The sequence below is a fragment of the Myotis daubentonii genome, chromosome 18 (genome assembly GCF_963259705.1).
Source record: "Myotis daubentonii chromosome 18, mMyoDau2.1, whole genome shotgun sequence".
Classification (NCBI taxonomy): domain Eukaryota; kingdom Metazoa; phylum Chordata; class Mammalia; order Chiroptera; family Vespertilionidae; genus Myotis; species Myotis daubentonii.
In genome coordinates, this window is record NC_081857.1 from 39,644,807 (window position 1) to 39,669,934 (window position 25,128).

Below are 25,128 nucleotides of genomic sequence, written 5' to 3' on the forward strand. Positions count from 1 at the left end.
TGTCTACCGCAAAGGGCTGCTGTGCGCGTTGAATGGGATAATCCATAAAAGTGTCTGACACCCGGTACATAGTCCATACAAGGCAGCTGTTAATGAGCTGTTCGGACGTGCTGGTTACATCGTGAAGTGTACGAGCAGGTGGTAATTGTAGGAATCATTAAACTTCTATTTTAGTATTTATTTTTTTGAACGACTGCCCTCTGCTTATTTTAATTGATCCCTGTAGATTCCTAGCTTTGTTTTCTTGAAAACCAAGAGCTGTTTTCTTATTTCTTCAAAGGGAGGGGAGAAGGAGAAATAAATGCTTGCCATTCCTTGTGAACACCTTGGAAGGAATGAGATCCTAGGTTCCATTATTAGATACATTAAAATTCTCTAGATTTCATTTATCTTTATTTTTAAAATATATTTTTATTGATTTCAGAGAGGAAGGGAGAGAGAGAGATAGAAACATCCATGATGAGAGAGAACCATTGATCGGCTGCCTCCTGCACGCCCCACACTGGGGATTGAGCCTACAATCCGGGCCTGTGCCCTGACCAGGAATTGAACCATGACCTCCTGGTTCATAGGTCCACAGTCAACTACTGATGCATGCTGGCTGGGCCAGAATCTTTCAATTTTAAATGAACAGAGTTTATGGGGCTTCAGCTCAATTACTGATCACTGATCAACCCAAACCGGAGACCTCAGTTTCCATCTCCATGTTTCAGCGCTGTCCGTGCAGAGGGGAGCTGAACTCCTGACCCCACGCTCTGTAAGCTGCCTTGGCACAAGCGACAGTGACTTGGTATTGAAATTTTCTTTCCTTTGCAAATCCCCCGTTGAGTGAGGAATGATGGCCGCATCATCATTTTAGTATCAATGGCAGGAGGCTCCAAATTTCCCCGTGACTGAAAGCCCTGCTCCACTGGGGGAGGCTGCTTGCCTTTTGTAATCCGTCAGAGAGAATGGAAGTTGGGCTGCAGGAAGAGACGTCTCATGCGCTTGCAAACTCACGGGGAGCTAGAGGGCCATGCATAATGCAAAGCGAAGTTCTCCGTTCTCAGGGTGCGCGGGCCCCCCCGCCATGGAGAGCCAATCCCCAAAACTGATGAAACCCTTGCTGCAGTGAAGCACCTCAGACTCATGCAAAACTGTCTCCGTTCCTTCGGGGAGCCCCGCGCAGAGAGCCGTGTTCGCTGCAGCGACAAACCCCCTAAGCCAGGCTATCATGCGATCCTGTTTTCCATCAGCTGACATTTGGATGCTTAAAATTCAGGCTCTTCCTCACGCTGCGGCTGGCCTTTTTGTGAGATGTCACCAGGCGAGCGCGTCCTCCTCCATTGCTGTCAAATGGGAATTGCTTCGAAAAGATTTTTTTCGACTGCTGGTTGGAAAAGAGCTTTTTGAAGTTGAGAACAGCTGACTGCCAAGGGATGTCTACTGGTGTAGTTTCAAATGTTCTTCTTTCCCTCATGTTTCTTATTTAATGTCCAAACACCTGGGTTTTGGTTCCCCACAGACAACTGGTGAAGAACTTAATAAACCCGTTGCATCTATTAAAAGAGCTTCGAGCAAGTCACGAGGAATCTTTTAAATGTTGAAGGAACTGAGATAGGAATACAGTTCATTTCTTGAAAGTGGGCTTCTTCGGGGTGGGGGATGAGTCAATGAGTGAGATCCTATCTCACACCAGTGACAGTGCCCCTAAGCCACGGGACAGATGGTTTCAAAAAGGCCCATCGAATAAGTGACCAGACTGCGGCCACCAGGAGCTCTACCTGCAAAAGCCCAGACAATGAAGACGCGGGTGATGAGTAAGAACACGGGTGTGTTCTGTTGCCATTACTTCCGACGCCCTCCCAGCCCTGGTCTCTGGTCCAAATGGCTGTACAGAGCCGTCTTCCAGGAACGTGAAGGTGAAGGGAAGACCGCCTTCACAGCATTGCGCTGTGGCATCATCGTACAGGGGATCCAATCAGAGATGGCTAAAGTCACCTTATGCCAACAGAAGGGCTCCGGGGCCTGAGTGTACATGACAAACAACAGAGGTGGCCTTAGCGGATTGATTGACATGTGTGAAGAATAGTCGGAAGAGAGGCGTCCTGAGGCACGTGGTGGCAGGGTGGCCTAGCAGTGTCTCAGGAAGAGGGATGGGGAACCTCCCACCTTGACCTCTGTGCCGCCGATGCTGGGGAGGCTGGCCTGTGGTCAGAGGCATGCGTCAGGGTGTTTCCGCCCGATGTTATTAGCATTCGAGTCATTTACATTTCGTGACCCCCGTGCTTGGCAAGCAGCCTTCTGATGATTATCTGGCTCCGCAAGGAGACCGACTCACAGGGGAGAGGCTACACGGGTCCTAAGGACTGGGGCAGTCCGGACTCTGGAACGGTCCTTCCACACTGTGGGGGAGCAACTGATATGCGGACACACTCTATCTCCCCACAGAGCTGTCGCCAAAGGAGACACTGCTGACCAGACTGGGATGGGTCCTCGGTGGGATCTCAGTGAAATTCAAATGACAACAGCAGCGGAGTGTATTGCGCGCTGGCTGTGTACCTGCCACTCTTCCAGATGCCTCACATGCATGAATTTGTTTCACTTTTATGACAACCCGATGAGGTCAACACTCGGGTGTATTTCGTGGAAATATCTAAATGAACTGTATCTAAAGTTTTTGGGAAAAACTCACACATGAAGAGCTTGCCCACGATCATGTCAGTAAGTTGGGAAAGAGACTGGGATTTGAATTGAGTGGTGCTACCTGCTGTTCAGCTGTGGGTGTTGCTGCCATGGAAGGTAGGCACGCCGCATGACCCTTCAAAATGCGAAAGCTTTTGAAATCCAGGGCCTATCTGGCCTCATGAGCTTCCCATAAGAGACTGCAGGCTGGTGGTTGCGTGGATAGTTTGGCATTCGGGTCTTTCTAGATCGGGCCCGCGGGCTGGCTCACATACCCAAGGCTCTGCAAGGAAGGTCCTCTCCTATTGGGCCGACAGGCTCCGCATCTGGAAGGCTGGGGGTCCGGTCGCCGAGGCCAGGAATGCCACTTGGGGAGGGCTGTGAAAACCAGCCAGGCAGTGGGTCATCTCCAGGTGGCTGGAGGGGCCATGAGCAGCCAGGGAAACAAAGCGAGTCTTTCTCCTACCGTGTTCCCTTCATGTTCTCAGGGGGGCTCTGCCTTCGGAGACTGGGTCCCCTGGGCCCTTGTGTTAGAGCCGATGAGCAGAGAGGCCACTTTCCAGGAGACACCAGAATGTCAACAGGAGGTCAGTGTACCCACATGGGCGCTATAGGGTTCTTTCGCTTCACTTATTCGTTCACCTGATAATTAATTCCATAAACACAGGAAATAGATGGCCCCATTCTTAAATGGCTAGCATTTTAGCTCCTGAAGTCAAACAGAGCTGAGTTTAAATCTTGCTCTGTCATGCATTCGCTGTGGGACCTTGAGGCACCTAACTAACCTCTCTGTGCTTGTGTCTCCTTATTTGTAAAATGGGGGGTGGGGGGGGGCAGGGAGGATTGAATGCAAGAAAGCACTTCCCAAAGTCTAAAAGCCTCTGGCGAGCTTAATCAAGAGTAACTGTCATTATTATTAGAATTTTGATGATAGATAATCAATTCTAAGTGTCCATACATTGCCAAGACTCCAGAGAGGAAAGAGCAATTGATGTGGCATGGGAGAGCCTGGTAGGCTCCGCAGAGGAGCTGACATTGAAGAGCAGTCTTGAAAATGAGCAGAATTTCCATTGAGAGCAAAGAGAAGGATGACTTCGGTATCCAGGGTGTTGACTTTGAGATTTGCACAGCTGGAAAAATTGTCTGGATTCATTAGAAAAACTCAGGCTGTAATTGGTAGATTACAGTTGAACCAATAATACTAAGAACTAAAACCCAGGTATAGATTGGAATATCAAGGAAGTAAAAAACACCTGTAGATCGACAAGAGGCGGGGGGCGAGGGGTGGCAGAAAATGTAAAGCAAGGGCAGAGGGGGTTCTTTGAAGGCAAAGAAACAACAAGTAGAGATCCAGGGAGAGGAGCAGAGACCAGAGGAAGCCACTGAGGTCCCCTGAGAAGCAAGATGGGGTCAAGACCCGGCTGGGCTCTGACCCTGACTCGCTATGTAAACCTCCAAGATTCCTCCCCCTTCACCGTCATCCGCGTCTATAGCGTGAGAACAGTAGCATCTTCCTATAAGGCTGTGGTGAGTTAGGAATGAGCTAACGCACTTAGAGCACTTTGGAGATTGTTTGGATGATGACACATATGTGTTAACCTGGGAAAATATAAACCGGTCAATGCAAATGTAATACCAGAGAAAAGAAGGGAACCACCGCCAATTACTTTCCCCCACTCCGAGGGGCCCTGGCTAGTGTGCAACAACTCAAGTTGGATTTCTGAGCAAACAAATAATGTCCGTGTCAGACCAATTTAATTTTCTTTCTTGGGAGAATATCAGACCGTGTAGGTGGAGGGAAAGGGGAAGATGGAATACAGCTCAGCTAGCTGGGCTTTCTGTCTGCCTCCATGACATTTCTATCTGCAGCCTGAAGAAACAGGTTAGAATAGCCTGTCCCCCAAAGAGTAGTTTAGAAATAGAAAGTTATTAGTGTCCCATGAACAAGGAATCTGGGAGACAGTAGATTAAATTGGCTACTTGACTACAGGATTCTCCAATTTTTTAAATAAGGTGATGTGAATAGCTAAGAGTTAGGATAGTGGACAGCATTTTTCAAAATTTCTTGGCCATTTAATACTTTTTTAAAAATATATTTTATTGATTTTTTTACAGAGAGGAAGGGAGAAGGATAGAGAGTTAGAAACACCGATGAGAGAGAAACATCTATCAGCTGCCTCCTGCACACCCACTACTGGGGATGTGCCTGCAACCAAGGTACATGCCCTTGACCGGAATCAAACCTGGGACCCTTTAGTCCACAAGGTGACGCTCTATCCACTGAGCCAAACCGGTTAGGGCAAATTCTTTTAAGGGTCATAGAACACAGTATGGAAAGCAGTTTGGTAAAATTATATTACTAGAGGCCAGATGCACGAAATTCATATAAGGGGCTCGGCCCTTGTAGCCCTGGCTTCGTCCGGAAGGTTGTCCGGAAGTTTGTCTGGTCTAATTAGCATATTATGCTTTTATTATTATAGATCTTTCCTAGAGTGATAGTTTCTAAGGTTGATTATTACGTTTGCAGCATCTCTATGTAGAAAAATATTGTGTGTTATTCTACGGGGATTAGAATTGAAAGAGGCGCTACTTAATTCTTTTATTCATGAGCTGGTCAGTGAGCCTCAAGAGAATCTGGACGGAGTTGCTGTGGACTCAGAAGCTAGAAGAAGTAACATTCAAAACAGAATTCCCTCAGAAACAACATGAAGATCAATAGGGAACAGGAGAGAGATGTCTTACCGATAAAACATCATTTCTACCCATTTCTGTAAAGAAATAAGGGGAAGATTTCGATGCGCACATCCAGGGATTACCCAGCACGGGTGTCATCCCCAAGTCACCGAGAAGTTGATGCTGAGAGGACGGAGGCCACGGCCACTTCTTTTTTACTTCTTAGGTTTTACATTTTTGAATTAGGATATGGCATATCCTAAGTGTCCCTCCTCGAGAGCTGACTTGTAATTCACCAAATGGAGTCACAGGTCTGTGTGTGTGTGTGTGTGTGGGGGGGGGGGGGTTGAGGGAGCGCTGCGCGTGCACGTGCCCGCGAGCTCATGTATGCACATGTGTAAGAAAAAGCCACTATACAATGAGAATCAGAACAGCGCTACAAGTCCTGTGCTTGACTTTAAATTCCCACACTAAAAAAATGAGAGCAATTTCCTGGGCAAGCAACTAGGTAAGAGAGGTGAACATCGTACCACCTGGAAAAAGGAGTTAATGATGCTAACCTGGACAGGAAGAGAAACTGGGGCCAGTATAATTCTTTCTCTATTTAAAAAGAAAAAGAAGGTGGTTGGAAATGCAGAGACACTCACTACTGATGCTAAGAAATAAGTGTGATAACAGTGAAAACTGTCCTCCGATAGAAACAAGTCTGCGTCGGAAAAGAAGCCAAAAGATGAACTTAGTTTGAATACTTAGCGGGTGGCAGGTGTCACACCGCGCACGTTGCTGCATTAGCTTACTCAGTTCTCTCGAATCCCGGGGACAGGCGCTGCTGTGATCCTCACAGTCCAGGCGGGGAAGCCGAGGGTTGGAGAGGTTCGTCGGCTTCTTCGCGGTCACACAGCTAGTGAATGGACGGGCCGGTGTGGGGTCCTGGAGCCCGTGCGTGCTAGGCCACCGAAGTGCTGCCTTTCACCCATGGGCATGTTGCAGCACCGTCTGATACGGCAGAGAGTTCGGGTAAGGGGTTGGTTCCATTGTGAGAAGTTTCCATCGCAAGACAAGACCATCGTAGGTAAGCTCTAGGATCTTTTTTTTTTTTTTTAATATATTTTATTGATTTTTCACAGAGAGGAAGGGAGAGAGATAGAAAGCTAGAAACATCGATGAGAGAGAAACATCGATCAGCTGCCTCCCGCACATCTCCCACTGGGGATATGCCCGCAGCCCAGGTACATGCCCTTGACCGGAATCGAACCTGGGACCCTTCAGTCCGCAAGCCGACGCTCTATCCACTGAGCCAAACCGGTTTTGGCAGCTCTAGGATCTTTAATCCAATTTCCTGCAGGTTGAGAATTGAAACATTCGTCCAACCTCCTTGGCCACCGTGCCCACCTGTCGCCTTCCTAATTTACAGAGATGGGGGAGAGTCCAACAGTCTATGGAAGGATAGGAAAAGGGGAAAGAGGGATGGCTAATGGAGTCGCCCAGGAAACCCGGAGGAGGTTGTGTAACGGGCCAGGGAGTGGACGGATGTTCTGCAATAATCAAATGACGCGGGTGTGCAGTCGCTCCCACGGAGAATGGAACAAGACGTTCATTTCTATGAAAAGCGTGGCTGCCACCAGGAGGTTTCCCCAGTGCGATCGTCTTGAAATAAACAGACGTGGAGGCACAGTGACAGGTAGAAGAACAGGGTCCTGCTAGCATGGAAGCCAACGGCTTGGACAGCAGTGTGCCCAGCCGCCCTTCTGGTGGCCTGGACACGTTGGCCTGCCCCGCGGGCCCGCCGGGATGCCCGCCAGTGATAGTGAACTTGACTTTCTTCCGTCCTGTCTCACTGAAGACGCGGCAGACGCTGAGAATGAAATCGGAGCCATTTTCACTGTGGGGAGCTTTTAAACTCAATTTGATGACCATGGCGATGGGGATGCTTAGATAGCCGGCCACTGGGCAGCAGAACAAATAAGCTCGGGGTTCCTTCGGAATTCATGAGCGATGGCCCGCGGCGACCCAGGAACGCCCGGGAGAGGCTCAGTTAATAAAATCCCCCTGAAAAATCAACATTTCTGCCCAACGGGGCTTTGTGTATTAATTTCAGGAGCTGGATGGCCATTTTTCCCTTTAACACAGATAGAAACCGAATCCCCTTATACTAAGAGACTTTTTCCTTTGCTTCATAGAAATTTCATCATCATTTCATGCCCCCACACTCCACGGCTTGTTATTGAGCTCATTGCTCTTACGTCTACCTTGATAAGGCCCTGGGGCCGGTGGTACTGGTTTTAGGTTTTGGCTTCTCCCAGCTGTGGCTTTGAGGCTCCTGGTAACATTCCCTGCCTTGCACGGAGCAGGTGGCTTTGTGAGTGTTCCTGCTCTTGTAGCTTCTTCTCACCTGGGTGGGTGTAGGCTCAACCTCACCCTCCTCTGCTTTTGAAAGATGGCAATTCTGGGCTTGTGCAAGTGGCTAAGGGGCCCATTCCTGGGATTGGGCGAATCGTCTGGAAATGACTTCTCTCCTTGAGTGTGTCACAGCGTGGTTTTAGGGGGGCACATGCAAGTGGTGACGGGGCACCCCCCCGGGGCCCTGTAAACACGGGGAATGCCTCGCTCTTTTCACAGGGACACAAACATTTCTTTCCTCATTGTGGCCCTCGCACGCCTACCGTCACTCTCTCTATCTAAACCAGGGGTGGGGAACCTTTTTCCTGCCAAGGGCCATTTGGATATTTACCACATCATTCCCTGGCCATTCAAAATCATCAACTTAAAAATGAGCCTGTTCTATTTGGTCAAACATTTAGTTAACTCACCTCTAATGCCTTGGCAGGGCCAGACCAAATGATTTCACCGGCCTTCTATGGCCCGCGGGCCGGACGCTCCCCATCCCTGTTCTAAAGGGCGCCTCTGCTAACAGGACCCAGGCCTCGGGTAACATCTCAACCACGGGGGTTTGGGAAAAGCCAATTATTTCAGCGGACAAAGTTGGGCTGCGGCTAAAATCGGAGAGGGAAGCATTTCTGAACACAGCGCCTCTCGGGTCACCCAGCGTGAGAAACCACTGCAAATATTTAGAAACTTTCCCAGAAGTTATTTATGGCTCACATCGACTTAGAGTTTGAATGTCTTTGTTATTTTTATAGGAAACTAATTTGGGGGAGGGGAAAGCACCTGTTTCACCCACTCAGAAAAAACATTCCTCCTGCGATTTCCACCGTTTCCCAGCCCACGTGGTGTGAACACTGGCAGACGGAAATGAGCACGACCCAGCGCTGACGTGTGCTTAAAAGTGGGGAGACAGGGACGGGAGCCTCAGCTGCGCTGCGGACAGGAACAGCAGCCGCTCGTCGCGCACAAAAGCCGGGGTGAGGAGCGAGCTACTCACAGGTGTTGGCGGTGCCCTTGGGGATGGGGAGGTACGAGCCTGGGCTCCAAGGCCGGCCCTGGTAGTTCTTCTTGCATTTCCCACAGTCGGGCCCTGTCGTGTTGTGCTCACACTCACAGGTCAGTTTGCTGTTGTCGTACACGCACACCGTGGCGTGGAGGTTACATTTGCACCTGGGCAGAGGAGAGACAAGAGGTCACTGTCAGTGAGGCTGGCCTGGTGGTCACTGAGCCTTTTCCCACCTGTGTCTCCCGGTTGTGGCTCCAGTGCCACCTACAGGCTCCAGGGGAAAAGGTGGATTTGCAGCAAGTGCCCTGGGGGTGGGTGGGTGGGGCTCTGACATAGCCTGTCCTCACACCCCATCGGGAGGAATGCTAATCCCAGCTGGTGGGGTCCATTCCCGGGGGCCTGAAGCTCCGAGACCATCCTGCTCCAAAACCAAGGGGTCCCCCTCCCCCACCCCCTGCAGGTACCCACACTACGGCCACACCTCAGCGGTTCTGCTGTGATACCATCAAACCTATGACAATTGCCTGTGGGTTGGAACCACAGTGTTCTGCTCTGTTCTCCCTGAAACCAGAGGACAGTTCTTTTTGTTTATTTTTTAAAGAATATATTTTTATTGATTTCCGAGAGGAACGGAGAGGGAGAGAGAGGTAGAAACATCAATGATGCCAGAGAACCATGGATTGCCTGCCTTCTGCAGGCCCCACCCTGGGGACCAAGCCTGCAACCCGGGCATGTGCCCTTGACTGGAATCGAACCCGGGACCTTTCAGTCCACAGGCCGAAGCTCTGTCCACTGAGCCGGCCCAGCTTGGACAATTCTTATTTGCTTAAAAAGAAAGACAACCATATGACAGTGAGCTAGTCCGATTTTTGTCCTGGAGCCCCCGCGGTTCCATCAGCTGCTCTCACGCCGAAGACCACATCGCCCATCAGAAGCGCTTCCCACCGAGGCCCCGAACCAGCCTGAGTGTCGTTCCTCAGATGCCCTTCTCACGGCCAATGCGCTCATCACAAAGGAGTCTCAGAGCCGGGTCGCCCGGCTCAGGGAAAAGGTGCTTGTGTCCTAGCAAGCCTAAGCCTACCCGTGGCAGTGGTTTGGGGGCCTCAGCCAAGGCCTCGCCTTCGGTGCCTGTGTGCGAGGCTATGATATATGAGAGGCCACGACAGAATCTGCGATTTCCACAGAAATACATCCCCGCATGCAACGTCTTCGACTGCAGAATTTCAAAGGCCAACTTGATGTCTGTTGAGGGAGCAGGTTATAAATGGTAACACCCCAAGCACGGGCCTTATTCTCTAGGGCAGGGGTGGGTAAACTTTTTGACTCGAGGGCCACAATGGGTTCTTAAACTGGACCAGAGGGCCGGAACAAAAGCATGGATGGAGTGTGTGTGTGAACTAATATCAATTCAAAGTGAACATCATTACATAAAAGGGTACGGTCTTTTTTTTTTTTTAGTTTTATTCATTTCAGACGGGCCGGATCCGGCCCGCGGGCCGTAGTTTGCCCACGGCTGCTCTAGAGAGTTAAAGCCTAGGTTGATGGCATGACCTTGAGTGGAGGTCAGAGCAATGTATGCGGGAAGGGGTGTGTCACTCAAAGGAGAGAACCAGGACACCCCAGCCGGGGGGGCGAGGACCAAGATCTGTCACAGTCAGAACTGAAAATGTTCCTCTGTGTGCGTGCGTTTTTAAATATGTTTTTATTGATTTATAGAGAAAGAGGGAGAGGGATAGAGATATAGCAACACTGATGAGAGAGAGAAACATCATCAATTGGCTGCCTCCTGCACCCTCCCCTCCCCGCACTGGGGATCGAGCCCCCAACCCGGACTTGTGCCCTGACAAGGAATTGAACCAGTGACCTCTTGGTTCATGGGGTGATGCCCAACCACTGAACCACCCCAGCCGGGCTGTGTGTGTTTTTAAACTAGTCTGGCCTCTTCCAGGATCCAGGATGAAAATATAGAAAGAAAGCCAAGTTTCATAAAGACAAAGAAATATGGTGGTGTTTTACATTTGCTGTCTCCTGTGGCAGATGTCGTGGATTGGGCAAAGAAGCAATACTCTTTCTTAGGGAGGAAAATGAGATTCTTCAACAAGGGGTGTTGGTTTCCCTAGTGCGGGGGTGGGCAACCCCTGGCACGCGTGCCAAACATGGCACGCCAGTAACTTTTCCTGGCACGCGAAACCCTCTCTTATAATCTTCCATTTACAATTTTTTTCTTAATATTGACTTTTTTATTTTTCAGATAAATTAAGTGTAGGTGCATCTTAGATAAATAAATAATTTTACATAACAAGTTATCTTAAAGACCATAGACATGGATTGATGAGAGAGGGGAAGAGCAATTTCTATGCCTCTGCCTTAACTCTCCCTGCCTTCCTAGATCCGACCAGTGTTTTGGTTTCATCCACATACGCTTGTGAATCTTTGATCTCAGTGATGAATTTTGTTAACTCTCGTAATAGGAGTAGCCTGACAGATGAAAGTAGTAGCTCGTGCATATCTCTGAAGGTCACGAAATATAAACCTGATGTAAAATCTCTGTCATCAGTGATGCAGCAGCAAAAGTCCCACGGATAATATCAAACGGGGTCATAAAGTTACCTGTCGGACTATCAGTGTACATGTATACATTAAAAAATAAATGTCTTTTTCATCATCATATACTGTGTTTTTGTCGCTCGAATGAATTTTATTTCTTCAAGGTTCTTCACATACGTACACCTTAAGAGATATCAAGTAGGCGTAACATGTTCTCAAAATATTAGGGTTGGCACGCAGAAGAATTTTGAGTCAGAGATTTTGCTGATTTTGGCACGCACTCACAAAAAGGTTGCCCACCCCTGCCCTAGTGTCTGTCAGTGACTGAGGCTCTCTTCTGCGCCGACGACCTGTTTGGAACACTGACCCACACTCACGGCAAGGAAGCAAGGGATGGCTATGACCATTCCTGACAGCGGCTGGGCTCGCTTCTGACTGACAGCCAAGGGCACCCACTTTCCCCAGGGACGAGCCTCAGTTTCCTCTGGGCTCTACTACAATTTGTGACCCTTGTAGCCACACCCTGCTGTCTGTCGAGTCATCGATGGTGATAAGCTCTAAGGCTACTATTCCACACCTGTTCAACAGACACATAAACAGAACCTCCGAAAATGGACATGAGTACCATCTTTGAAAAAGAGAAGAGAAACATTGTTCAGTGAAGAGAACTAGAGGGTGTTTCATTATGAGCCGGGTCTTGTAACAATCCTCTCTGTGCGGGGAGTGGCTTGTGCTAAGCTGCCTATGAAAGGAGCTTTCTCCTCCCAACACCAGCACCTTTATTTATGGGTGTGTTTACACATGGAAGATGTTAGAGACCCAAGTGGTGGAAGCACCAGCTTTACTGACTTAGCACCCTCTCCGGTGTTAGAAATTCCAAATGAGGAAATGAACAGTGAGACCCCTCCCCCCCACCCCCTTCCGCAAAGAATAGGCTGGTTTCATGTGTGAAGACCAAGAACGCAATAATAATAAGTTGGGTGATATATCTTGTTACTGTTAATACTTTCATAGGTGTAGTCACTCTGAGATGCAGGCAATTTCCATCCTAAAGACTTCATATTCACTGAGAAAATAGTCTTTGAATAACAAAAGGAGGCGAAAAAGAATAGATGAATGTTTAGTGGGTCATCTTCACCTGTCCAAAAGCTTATTAATCATTCGAGTCTCAACTCAATTCATGACTCTCTCTGATCTCTTCTGCCTACTCTAGACACCCTGCTATCTACCGTTCTGATTTCCTTCAATGCTGCTGTGTGTTTAGTTTGGTTGATTGTTGCTTAAGACTCTGTGCCTTTAAAATTTTTACTCATTGGCATAAATCTCTCCCATCTTAATGTGTGCATGTCAGGTGCAACATCCACTTTGCACCTGGTCTTTCCCATTTACCTCTTCAACATTTTCCTCTCTCTTCTTGAGTTTCCTACACTTGCGGTCTCTGTTTTCTCATCTTCTCATCTTGCTCTTTCCAACTATCAAAGCCTCTCTTGCCAAGTTCATCCACAGCCCTGGTCCGGGTGTCTCAGCTGGTTGGAGCATCATCCCATACACCAAAAGGTTTCAGGATCAATTCCCCGTCAGGACACATGCCTACGTTTCAGTTTGATCACCCATTGGGGCACAAATAGGAGGCAACCGACTGATGTTTCTCTCTCTCTCTCTCTCTCTCTCTCTCTCTCTCTCTCTCTCTCTCTCCTTTCCTCTCTCTAAAAATCAATTAAAAAAACAAACATATCCTTGGGTGAGGATTTAAAAAAAAAAATCATCCACAACCTCCTTGTTGAAAACCCAATGGATATTTTCCCTGCCTCAAGGGCATCTTACCCATAGACCATTCCCTTTTCCCTGCTGGATTCTTGGCCTGTTTCCAGAACCCTCTTCTCCAGTGTGTTCTCTTCACAGGCCCAGTTAGGATTCTGGCCCACCAAGGTCAGCCTAAGTGACTCTCCTTGGGCACCCGTATCCAGGTTGTCCCTTCAGTTTCCTCTGTGGTCCTTAACTGCCTTTGAGTTAGAGGCAATTAAAAGCAAACTTGCATTGATTTTTGTTCCCAGGAAAAAAAAATAGACATATGCAAAATAAGCTCACACATTTGAAAACAGTTCAGGAGATCCAGAGGCTCTGTGTTACCCACAGAGATCCAGGGAACCCCCTCCTCACCCTCCATCACCACCAGGTGAGGATTATCTGACTGACGTGTTGGTAAGTCCTGGGTCTCCCTCTCCGCTCTCACTCCTGGGTATCTCAGACTCCACATATCCCCATCACATCCTTTGGCTTTCCTCTCCCACCTAGTCCTCCTCCTGTGGGTTCCGTCTCAGCAAACGGCATCACCTTCCAATCAGTTGGTCAAGAATGACTCCTTCCCTCCCTTTCCTACCGCATCTCATTGTCATCACTCAGCCTCTCCACAGGTTCTGAGATGCCTCCTCCTGACAGCTCTCAGGTCCACCTGGTTCTGGCCACCGCCACTTCCCTAGTTGAGATCAGCAGCATCATCTCGGATCTGGTTCATCTCGATGGCTCCTAAACAGAGCTTACTGCCTCCAGTCACGCTACTCTCTCACCCAATCTCAACGCAACAGTCCAAACCACGGTTTACTCAAAAATATGTGGGTCAACCTGGCTTAGAACCATAGAAAGATTTCCCATTATTCTCAGAATAGAGTCCACGCTCTACAACATGGTCTACAAGTTCCCTGGGAGTCTACGTCTTCTCCCACTGGAATGCCTTTCCCACATGCTCCCCTGATGCGGGCAAGGCCGGTCACGTGATAAGGCCCTCATTGTCGCTACTACAGATGTGGGTTGTATTGTCACTGTGAGCTCCTGGGAGCAGCGGTCCTGTCTGCCTGATTTACCCCAACATCCCTAGCATGTGTCAAGTGCTGGCGCATAAGTACTCAGAAAATATTTGACCAATAAACAGCTGGGCAGAGTGCTGCTTGGACACCAGTGCAGACTGTAACTTCAGCAGCAAATCCGGGCCATCTGTCCTCAGTCACTCTGTGGTCTGCTGTCCTAGGGCTGAGCATGTGAAAGTGGACATCAAGGTGCCCCCACACTGGCCCGTATTTGGAAATGACCCCCTTTCATTTTCTACAGCTCAGTGTATTCTCATCAGCCATGCCAGGCAGACACTGAATCCTCCCTGTGGAACCCCTGCCCGGGTGGCTTTTCATCCCCTGGGGAAAGATGGATTTCACAATGCCGAGGGCGATGGCTCTCCATTCCCAGGGGTCATGACCTCCAGCCTTGTGATTTCCCAGACACCTGCTGGGCTCTGACAGATTCATTATCCACTTCCACGGCCCCCTCAGCTCCCACCTCTAGCAGCACCTTAGGGGGGAGGGACGATACCAGTGGAGACCTAGAGGGCTTTACTAGAGGAGAAATGCACATTTATCTGTTGCTCTTGGGAGCACAGCCTACTCACCAAATCTGATGACACACCCAACTTGCACCAAGATGCCGCCCACAGAACTCACCACCTTGCTTATACCTGGGAGATCCACTTGTGTGTAAGTGACAAAGTGCACACGTCAAATACGGGCACTGCTGAGATGGACTTAAACAAGGTGAGCCTGCCCTCGCCAGTATGGCTCAGTGGACAGAGCGTCAAACTGCAGACTGAAGGGTCCCGGGTTTGATTCTAGTCAAGGGCACATGCCTGGGTTGCAGGCTCGATCCCCAGTAGGGGGTGTGCAGGAGGCAGCCTATCCTTGATTCTCTCTCATCATTAATGTTTCTATCTCTCCCTCTCCCTTCCTCTCTGAAATCAATACAAAAATATTGTAAACAAAGTAAGTGCTAATTTGCGATGTGATGGGCTGCAGCGTGCTCCTGCCCCACCCAGGTCCGCACCCCTGTGCTTCAGTGACCAGCTGGCACGAGTCAGTTTAATCTCGCTTGTGAGAAGGCTCCAGCACGGAGGTTTGTGCACCTGCCAGTCGGTATGAAATAAACCGGTACCACCTGCCTGTTGTTGTTTTTTTAAATTACATAACTGAATATATTTACCCTGGGAAGCATGTGATCCGCCCGCCTCTCCTGGAGTTCCAGGTGTGCATATAGCACCTGGGAGTTGCCTTTCGGAGGCGCTGGGACAAAGGAGTTTGGAACGGGCTTTTTCCGGAGCAGAAGCGAGGGAAGCCAGGCTTCTGCATTGGGCCCGGGCTGGCGCTGCTCTGAGCCAGAGGAGGAGTGACATGCGGGGGGTGAAGGTCACGCAGCTCAGCCCCTCCAGACCGGGAGGAGGCCCCCAGCAACGTGCTCACGGGGCACAGATGAGATATTATTATATAGTTTCATTTAATGAAGATTTTCCCTTAACGAGCCCTCCCCCCCGCCAGGGTATACATTTCAGGTGCTACAGGACCTGAGTCAACCTCCCTTTGCCCCCCTTTCCCCCCCCGCCCCCCGAATTGGATCGGCACTCGGTACACAAATGCGTCTAGAAGAGAAGTCAGCACGAACATCAGGGCTTCGCAGAGGTCTTTCTACGAAGATGCTGCATTACAAATGCCTCTCACATCCCTTTTTCTGCCTTGGCAGCCCCCGACCTTCCTTTGTGCTCTGACCCGAGAAGATGTAGTTTCCAGCTCAAGGCATGATTTGAAATGGGAGATGGGCATCCCTGTCACTTAGAGATTATGAGTCGGGGATGCCGGACGCAGGCAGCGGGGTTCAAATCCAGTTCAGATCCAGGTGGACGGTGTTAGTGAGCACGAGCGTGGGACCTGGGCTCCGGACGACCCCCGCTGCAGGCAGGGCAGCGGGCCAGCCCGGGGGCCTCCCTCCCGGCTGCAAGCAGAGAGAATGCATTCCTACCCTGCTTCTGGCATTCCGTGCAGCCCCTCTAACGCACCCCTGAGCTTACCTCTGGGACCCGGCATTGACTAAATCTAACACATTAAGCGCCCTGTCAGTCACTGGTGACTGACACTACACTTTCCATCCAGAAGACAAAACAGGCTGGGCGCTTAACGTGTTCTAAGCAATGACCTGACACCATCTTACAGCCGAAGCCCAGATCTGCAGATATCCAATGGGCCTGGTTTCATCCTGACCCCACCAGGGCTCCGACCTTTCCAGGATTCCACCACCCTTTCCTCCACTGATCGAACCCGGACTCTGACAGCAGCCGTCACTGGGAAGCAAACATTCTTTCAAAAGATGTATTTTGATAAACTCTGCAATGGCCCGGGTTCAATGGCAAATAGGTACCTGCTTATGGCGTGAGTTTTGGAAAGCAGCCGCACACTCACAGACCAACCAGCAGGCTGGCCACCCTCCGTGTGTTGGGATCCTGTCTTAGGAGAAGCGCTCGCGAGAGAAGGGGCATCAGGGCTCTAGGCAGCCACCCCCAACTCTCGGGGCGACGTGCCCACGCTCTTGAGCGCATGCGTCCAGGGCCCTGGTGGGCTTTCCTCTCCTGGGCTCTGCTCTTGGAAGAATTGTTTTTGAAAACTGATCTAGGCCTATTTTTTTTTTTTTTTGGAAGCAGAGAAATGTAGTTAGTTACACAGTTTTCTCTAAAAATAAAAACTGAGATCTTAATCAGTTCTCCACGGACACTGGGATCTTATGATCTTTTCTTAACTATATAAGGCCCTCGGTTTGCTCGCAAAATTGATGGAATGAGGACCAGAAAGCCTTCTTGTACAGCTGAGCAATAAATGACCTAGAGATCCTTATGGCACTTTTAAAACCCTCTAAAAGGCCCATTTAAACTTTACTTGAAACCCTAAACTTGCCCAGAGCGAAGCATCAGATGGCATGATTCACTAAATGGCTGGATCTTTTAGGTAATATGAAACGTAGCCCTTTTTCCATCGCTCGGCCCTGCCCGGGAGATGGGAGTACCAGGACCATAAAATATAAATGGGAGCCTATAAATCTGAGAGGACACACGTACGAGACAGACGCAGGTCTAGGATCGCGCGCTCTGAACCGCTCCCCGCACTGGCCAGCAGTCTGCTTAGACAAGAGGGGCCTGGCACGGAAGACAGATTTCACGAGACAATGATCGCTATCCGGACGGCCACTGCTCTCGGCTCAAGCGATCAATCTAAACATCGGGATGCAAAGAGCTCGTTGCATGAAAACGAAATGAATCCAAAGCCAATGAGCAATGACTAGATGGTCCTCAATGCTCACACTCTAGGCACGGCGAACTTGTCTATTCTAGTTCTTTTTGAGGAGACAGGAAATTGAAGAGTTTCCAGCCCCAGAAATACTAATGATCACAGTGCATGGTTCCAGAATCTGTAAGAAAGATGGGGCACATGGTGTTAGGAGTGCGGATTATGGGACAAAGGGCTTGAGTTCAAGGTCTAGCTCTACCACGACCCTGCTGGGTGGCCCCCTCGGAGCCTCTGTCTCCTCACCTATACTTTGGACCACTATTAATTAGCACCTCGGCTATGGATGGCTACACAGACTGGATGAAACAGGCCATGTGAAGGTCACATCAGAGTCGGGTAGATAGGAAGTAGGCAGTAAATGGTAGTGATCACTATAGGGCAGTGGTTCTCAACCTTCTGGCCCTTTAAATACAGTTCCTCATGTTGTGACCCAACCATAAAATTATTTTCGTTGCTCCTTCATAACTGTCATGTTGCTACTGTTATGAATCATCATGTAAATATCTGATATGCAGGATGGTCTTAGGCGACCCCTGTGAAAGGGTTGTTTGACCGCCAAAGGGGTCGCGACCCACAGGTTGAGAACCGCTGCTCTAGGGAGATACTGGAACTTTATGGCTTGGCTGTTTGAAAGCCCTTCACGCACCCCCTCCCCTCTTACCCTCCTCTAACACATGTGGGGGCCTGTGATGCTCACTCCCCCAGCCTTCCCTGCTCTAGGGTTGGCCATGCTCTGCAGTTCTGACCACATGAGAGGTCACAAACAGTTTTGAACCAGGACAGCTCACATGGGATCATTCCTTTGGTCTGTGCCTTTTCCTACTATTTTTTTCTCTTGTCTGGGATCCGATGGAAATGCTCACGGGACTCCAGGCTTGGCAGCCCTGAGCATGGAGGCTCTGCTGCGTGATGGGTCGGCGGGAGGCTGGAGAGAACTGAGGCCTGGCGGTGGCCTCCTCACTGCCAGAGCCCAGCCTGCAGACCTCCCCTGTGCTGCGAGCTCCCACCTGTTCAACACAGGCAGCTTTCCCGCTTTGGAAAACCATCCATATACTCCTGATCTAAGAAGCAATCGCAAAAACCGTGGTGTATTCACGCTCTGTTCACATGGACTCCTCCATCCCGTGGTTTACCGTAACCAACGGCTAAGTTAAATTTCTCTTCTGGTTTTTCTTTTTCTAGAGAAAAACAAACCCCACTTCAGCGAAATCTTTCATCTATTTTTCTGAAAGTTTCCGGTTGGATGTGCACCCTACCATGATACCTCACAGGGTACTTCCTTGGATTAAGAAATACGCCTCCCTCGGTATTGTCCAAGAAGCCGGGACAACAGAAACAGGGCAGGCACAGGCCTGAAGCTCCCTGTGCTCCAGGAAGCCGGGCCTGCGACCCGGAGTAGCTGACGCTACAGAATTCCTTCCGAGGCGAGGCTGGCGGGTGCGTTTCTGAGCTCCCATAAATATGCATATGGTCGTCTTTCACAAAGGTCTGATTCCTTCCAATGGTTGTATTAGAGTCGGATTAAAAATGAATCAGGCTGAAGGTACAGCTTGATGACTGGGCTGCACGTTGAATCTGTACAAAAGCACACACGACAGCAACCTGATTCTGTACTTTGACTTTTCGCTACAAAATCTGAGAGAGACACTGAATTAGGTTCCCCCGGCGGGTATGGAACACTGGGGGAATAGCTTCCCCCTCATTCCCCCTTCTCTGAGAAGTACAAGGATACCCCGTAGAGAAGAGTACACCTCGAGAAGGTTTTGTCCCCCGCCCCCCCTTATTTGGTCGCTACTTTTGTTAAGAAGCCTTGGAAAAGCTGAAGTGTGTAATTTGGACACGCTTTTAAACTTTCAGAGTCTAAACCCAATTTGCAAAATGCTGTTGACCCCTACACACCTCCAGAGAGGTAGGGAGCGAGGATGCATCAGCTGAAACGAAGGTGGAAGAGTCTGGAAGTCTTAAGGCCCACGAGGCATGCACACAGAGATGAAGCGACCGGGGCTGGGACGGTACCTGCCCCAGGGCCATCTGGGGCCTGGAGGTGTCCCCTCCCCTGCGGTCCAGCCTGGAGACCAGGTGGGTGCCGACCCCAATGGGAATGGCCTCTGGGGCAGGCGGGGCTGCAAATAGCAGATGCTGACTGTGCTGCAGCCGTTTAATCCGCGGGCCGGGAGGAAAGGTCAATTACCTCACTTAGAGGGATGAGAGGCCGCAGTAAAAGTCAAATAGATGCGCATTAGACAGCGCAGCTCAGGCATGGAAATGAGGCTTCTCCAGCGGCTCACATGGATGAGCCAGGAAACGCGGGAGCTTGCAGACAAAGAGGAAGCCAGAGGCTGGCGGCAAGGCTGCCCGCGGGGAGCCCCCTGCGCCCCGAGAAGCCTGTGTGGGTCTGCGCAGTCACCCTGATGGCTGTCAGGACCCTGCCCGGAAGCCAGCAGGTGCCAGGCGGAGCCGGAGACACAGGTGCTGCTGCCAGCCTCCGTCTCTAGCCCGTCCTCTCCCGGAACCGGGGCTTTTTCTCCTTGCCAGACAGCCCACTGTGGTCCTGACCTTGACCCTGGCCCGGCACCCAGCTCAGCTCTCCTGTCTGGGTGCATCCGGGGACCCAGCCTCATCCCCAGTTCCTGGGGCTGTGACTCTTCAGTCCAAAGCTGTTTGCCTGCTGTACATCTGTCAGATCCCGATCTCTACTTTTAACCAGGACCGACCTGCACCCACGTGGCTGGTGCCTGGTGGAGGGCTGGATGAGAAGGCCGACCCTGACTAGCTCGCCCTGGTCACGTCCAACACCGGCCGGGGGGGGCGCCCTCCCCTAAAGCAACTGCCTGGCTGTGTCTCTGGAAGTGTCTTCTCCCCAGCCACGCCCTCTCAGAACCACCCTGAAGGGGGAGGCGGAATGAAGACAGCAGACGTGGGAAAAGGGGGCAAAAAGCAACCAGGCAACAGAAAAATTCCCCAAGAACCCTGGAAGTCATGGGGATATGGCGACAGAACACAGGGCGCCCTACACTAGGTTGGGAAGATGTTTCAGCCATTTTTATTTAAAGATCTAAGTACAGGGTAGCCAGTAGGCTAGGGACTAGTGAAAGGCCCATCTGCTGTCCTCTATCTATCTTTAATCAATCTATCTATCTATCTATCTATCTATCTATCTATCTATCTATCATCTATCTATCTATCTATCTATCATCTATCTATTATCTATATATCTACCTATCTATCATCTTATTGTCCCCAGCACAGGTCACTTCATCTCTGTGTTCATGGATCCTGGGCCATAAGACTTCCTGAATCTTCCACCTTAGTTTCACCTGACGTATCCTCACTCCCTACCTCTCTTGTAGTGTTTAGGCATCAACAGTATTTTTCAAATTTGGTTTAAAATCTGAAAGTTTAAAGTTTGAAAGTTTAAAATCATGTCATTCATATACATATATACATCATATGCCACCAATATATATACTGGTGGCATAATTGCCTGTTTTACAAAAATGAGAAAAATTGCCTTTCTCTAAGACTACCATTGCCTTTCCAGGCTCGATCCTGATGCAACAAAAAATCGACACGTACCACGACAGTCTAGGGCAGTGGTTCTCAACCTTCTGGCCCTTTAAATACAGTTAGTTCCTCATGTTGTGACCCAACCATAAAATTATTTTCGTTGCTACTTCATAACTGTCATGTTGCTACTGTGATGAATCGTCATGTAAATATCTGATATGTAGGATGGTCTTAGGCGACCCCTGTGAAAGGTTCATTCAACCACCAAAGGGGTCGCGACCCACAGGTTGAGAACCGCTGGTCTAGGGTTTAAGAATCACACGGGGGGGTGGGGGTGGGGTGCGGGGGGGGTTCCCGGGGGTTAATCTGACCGCAGCCACGCACGGAGTTTGTTAGGCCAAACGATGCCCGGTCACTCAACAACAGTTCACTGGGTGTGTGAAGTGAACTGCGCCCGCTGGCATCCGGCCCTCAGAAGGCTCCGCACCCCTCTTCAGGAGTCTCCAACCCACATGTTTCTACGTCCTGTCTCCATCCTTAGGGTCCTTTATGGGGAAAAAAATCTATTTGGGGGCAAATATGAGGATCTACACTTCCTATTAGCGGCAGATGCTGGTTTAGAATGCCCAAGTCTCCATTCAGGATGCGGCCCCATTTTCCAATTATATCTGAAAGGAGTAGTGATTTATCATATGGCTTAATGCCATTAAACATTTATTGAGCTCCCAGAGTGTGCGAGGCATTGTTCCCGCTTAGCAGCCCCACGTAAAAGAAGACTAATGAATACAGGCATGTTCCATAGATCAAGCAAGCAATATACATTTTAAGAAATTTATAAATATTTAATCAAGATGTTCTACAGTCACTCTGACAGAGAAACCTAAGCATCTTGGATTGCTAACAGAGGAGTCTAAATCACAATGGGAAGGTCTACAGCTCTTGTGGACAAAGTGAATAGAAAACATCGCGAAATAAACATTTCAACATGATTCCATACCCTGTCTCCTAAATTTCTCAGAAAGGGATTAAAGATCAGAGAACATCTTCCATCCCCAATAGACGAGATGATTTAATTCTGCATCATTTAAATCTAGATAGAAAATGTGGAAGATTTCATATTATCCCACTAGCTTCTATGTTAATAACTTGGAAGGGATTTGGAGTCTGACTTTATCCTTTCATCCTGAATGCCTTTAAATATGAAAACACACACACACACACACACACACACACACACACACACTTACAGAAATGGGAGCCTTTGTCTACAGGTCTTTAACTCTATTGGGTTGGCATTTTGTGGCTCTTTGAACATCCCCCTTGACTCTAACCCCTATTGTCCTAAAGTTAATTTTAGCTGCACATTTCCAGGTCTCTGGGGAGATGGAGCCATAACAAACTTCGCTTTGAGACAGATTTTGGGGTCTACATTTAAGTAAAGATGCCCTGACATCTGCTCAGGCTCCATCCTAAGGAAGTCCTTCTGTGATGGGAGTGGTGAACCTCGACTTCTGACTTCTGATCTATCCAACTGGTATACCCTGCACCTGTCTCCCCACTGTGAGAGGGAACAATTTGGTGTGTGGGAGGTCTAAAGTGACATCATGGAGGGACCTGGAGAGTATTATGCTGAGCGAAATAAGCCATTTAGAGAAAGACAAGTATCACATGATCTCACTCATATGTGGAATTCTAATGAACCAAATAAACTGATGATCAAAAACAGATCCAGAAACATAGAAGCATGAATAGACTATTGAACCTCAGAGGGAAGGCAGGGGAGGGAAGGTGGAAAGAGATCAACCAATGAACTTGTATGCATATATGCATAACCCTTGGACACAGACAATGGGGTGGTGAGAGGGAGGGGGTGGGGACGGGAGCAGGCTGGAAGAGGTTAATGGTGGGAAAAGGAGGACCTATGTAATACTTTCAACAATAAAGGTTAAAAAAAATTGCAGAGCTTAAAATACCACCTGAGTGGACATGGTTGCAATACCATTCAAAAATGACCCTTAACTCTCCACCACAATTGTATTTCCCCACTAACAGGCCACCCAGGTGAGCTGTTACAGACCTGTGCCAACTGCTGCTGTGGCAAGCAGCAGACACAAGTTACAGAGCGTTTATCTGTCACTGGCTTACTGGCCGAGGCGAAGTAGGCAAGGTACATGGACACAGCGGGGAACGTGGTACATTTATGAACGGAAAGAACACTGACTTTCTGTCGAGTTGTTTGCTGCCGCTGGAGAAACAGAAGAGGTTAATTTCACGCTGTATAATAAAGCTCTGAAAGAAGGTAAAATAAAATAAGGCTTGGGCCTTACCACAGTGGTGCGCTAAGAATCTGCCTCCCCCAAGCAAAACAAACTCAGCGTCGTTTTAAGACCTTTAAAATAGATTTTAAATTCTTATGCATGCAGGTCCTGAGGGATTATGTTAAGTCGTTCTTACAAATCATATCTCGTGCCAAGTGGCATATAGAAAAAATATGCAAAAATATGATTATGTTTCATTGAAGATTCTGTCTATTCCATATTATGGCTGAATTTGAATTTTTATATTTATAGACATCATTACATCACATATGGTAAGTGACTGTAAAATATGCATTTATAAAAATTATATGGGTTTACCTATATGCAAATCAGTAAAGATACTCATGTGTATAATTTTTAAAATCATCATTGAACGCCTCAAAAATGGGGCTGGAATCCAGTTGTTTCTTTTGTTTATTATTGTTAATCCTCACCTGAGGATATTTTTCCCATTGATTTTTAGAGAGAGTGGAAAGGAGAGTCGGGGGGAGGGAGAGAGGGGGAGAGAGAGAGAGAAACATCGATGTGAGAGGGAGAGAGACATCAATTGTTGCCTCCTGCACATGTCCTGACCAGGAACAGGGACTGAACATGCAACCCAGGTAATGCCCTTGACTGGGAATCGAACATGAGACCCTTCGGTGCTTGGGCCGGCGCTTTAACCATTGAGCCACACTGACCAGGGGCAGTTGTTTCCATAAGTGATCGAGTGCCAAGAAAGATGACTGTGCACCATCATCAGTGGCCCTCTGGCTATGTTTCATTGGTAGGAATCATCACTATTTTTCGACAATTCCTAATACAATTCCATTTAAGTCATCAGCCATAACAGAAATGTTAAGAAAGGTGGAGGAACTTAAAAAAAACACCTGAAAGATCTTGAAATCCTCAGCTGCCCTGATGCTATTTCTGCGTGAAGTGAAACCAGCACCGTCTGCCTTGTGCTTGACAGTTTACCAAGTGTTTCCACAGCTATTCCGCGGTTAAGCTTCACCGCAACGGGGATTTCACAGATGACGTAGGCGTCTCCGAGGCCTAGGGGACCGCACCCCCCTCCCTGAGCAGCGGGGAGGGCGCCACACCTGGGTCTTCAGCCCCCAAGTGCTCCCCTCGGCACCACCGCACCCCGTGCTGTCAGCTTGGGCTCCGCACGCGCTGGGATAATGACAGACGCGTTCATCCTCCTGCTTGGATCCTGCTTAGCCGGCGTGCTGGCTACAAAGAGAATTGACTCACGGACACCGGCCTCCCGGGACAGCAGCAGCAGAACTGCATAGCGCCTGCCACAGCCAGCCAGGGTTAGGCAGCCACAGGCCCGAACAACCACACCACCTGGTCTGCGCCACTGACGCCAAACGGTGAACAAAAGGTCTCATGTCCTAACTCACCTATGCTGCCTGCAGGTCACCTGGAATCCCACCCTTCCCGGCATTCCTTTGGGTGAGATACACCCGCCCTTTTATTTATTTATTTATTTATTTATTTATTTATTTATTTATTTATTATTATTAAAAATATATTTTTATTGATTTCAGAGAGGAAGGGAGAGGGAGAAACAGAATCATCAATGATGAGATTCATTGATCAGCTGCCTCCTGCACGCCCCCTCCTGGGGATCAAGCCCACAACCCAGGCCTGTGCCCTTGACCCCTCAGTCTGCAGGCCCATGCTCCATCCACTGAGCCAAATGGGCTAGGGCTACCTACCCTTTTAAAAAGCACTTCTGTGATTGCGATGGAAACATCATGGCGCACAGGCTTGGGAAACTGTCCGGGAGAGCTCTGCGGAGAGGGGGTGGCGGTCAGAGCTCTTCTGATGGGTGGGTTTTGGGGCTGGGAGCCTGTGGGGTGCCCGAGGCGTTCCTGGCTGCGGGCTGGGTGGG

At 49.2% G+C, this 25,128-nt stretch overlaps 1 protein-coding gene across 3 annotated transcripts in view; it reads right to left on the minus strand.

The window, feature by feature from the left end:
* Positions 1-25,128, minus strand: part of NTNG1 (netrin G1) — a 225,747-nt gene that overhangs the window by 62,064 nt on the left and 138,555 nt on the right. For all 3 annotated transcript variants that reach the window (XM_059673414.1, XM_059673411.1, XM_059673413.1), the window contains exon 4: positions 8,720-8,892. In XM_059673414.1, the coding sequence (XP_059529397.1) occupies positions 8,720-8,892 (173 nt within the window). The remainder of the gene's footprint in view (positions 1-8,719; positions 8,893-25,128) is intronic.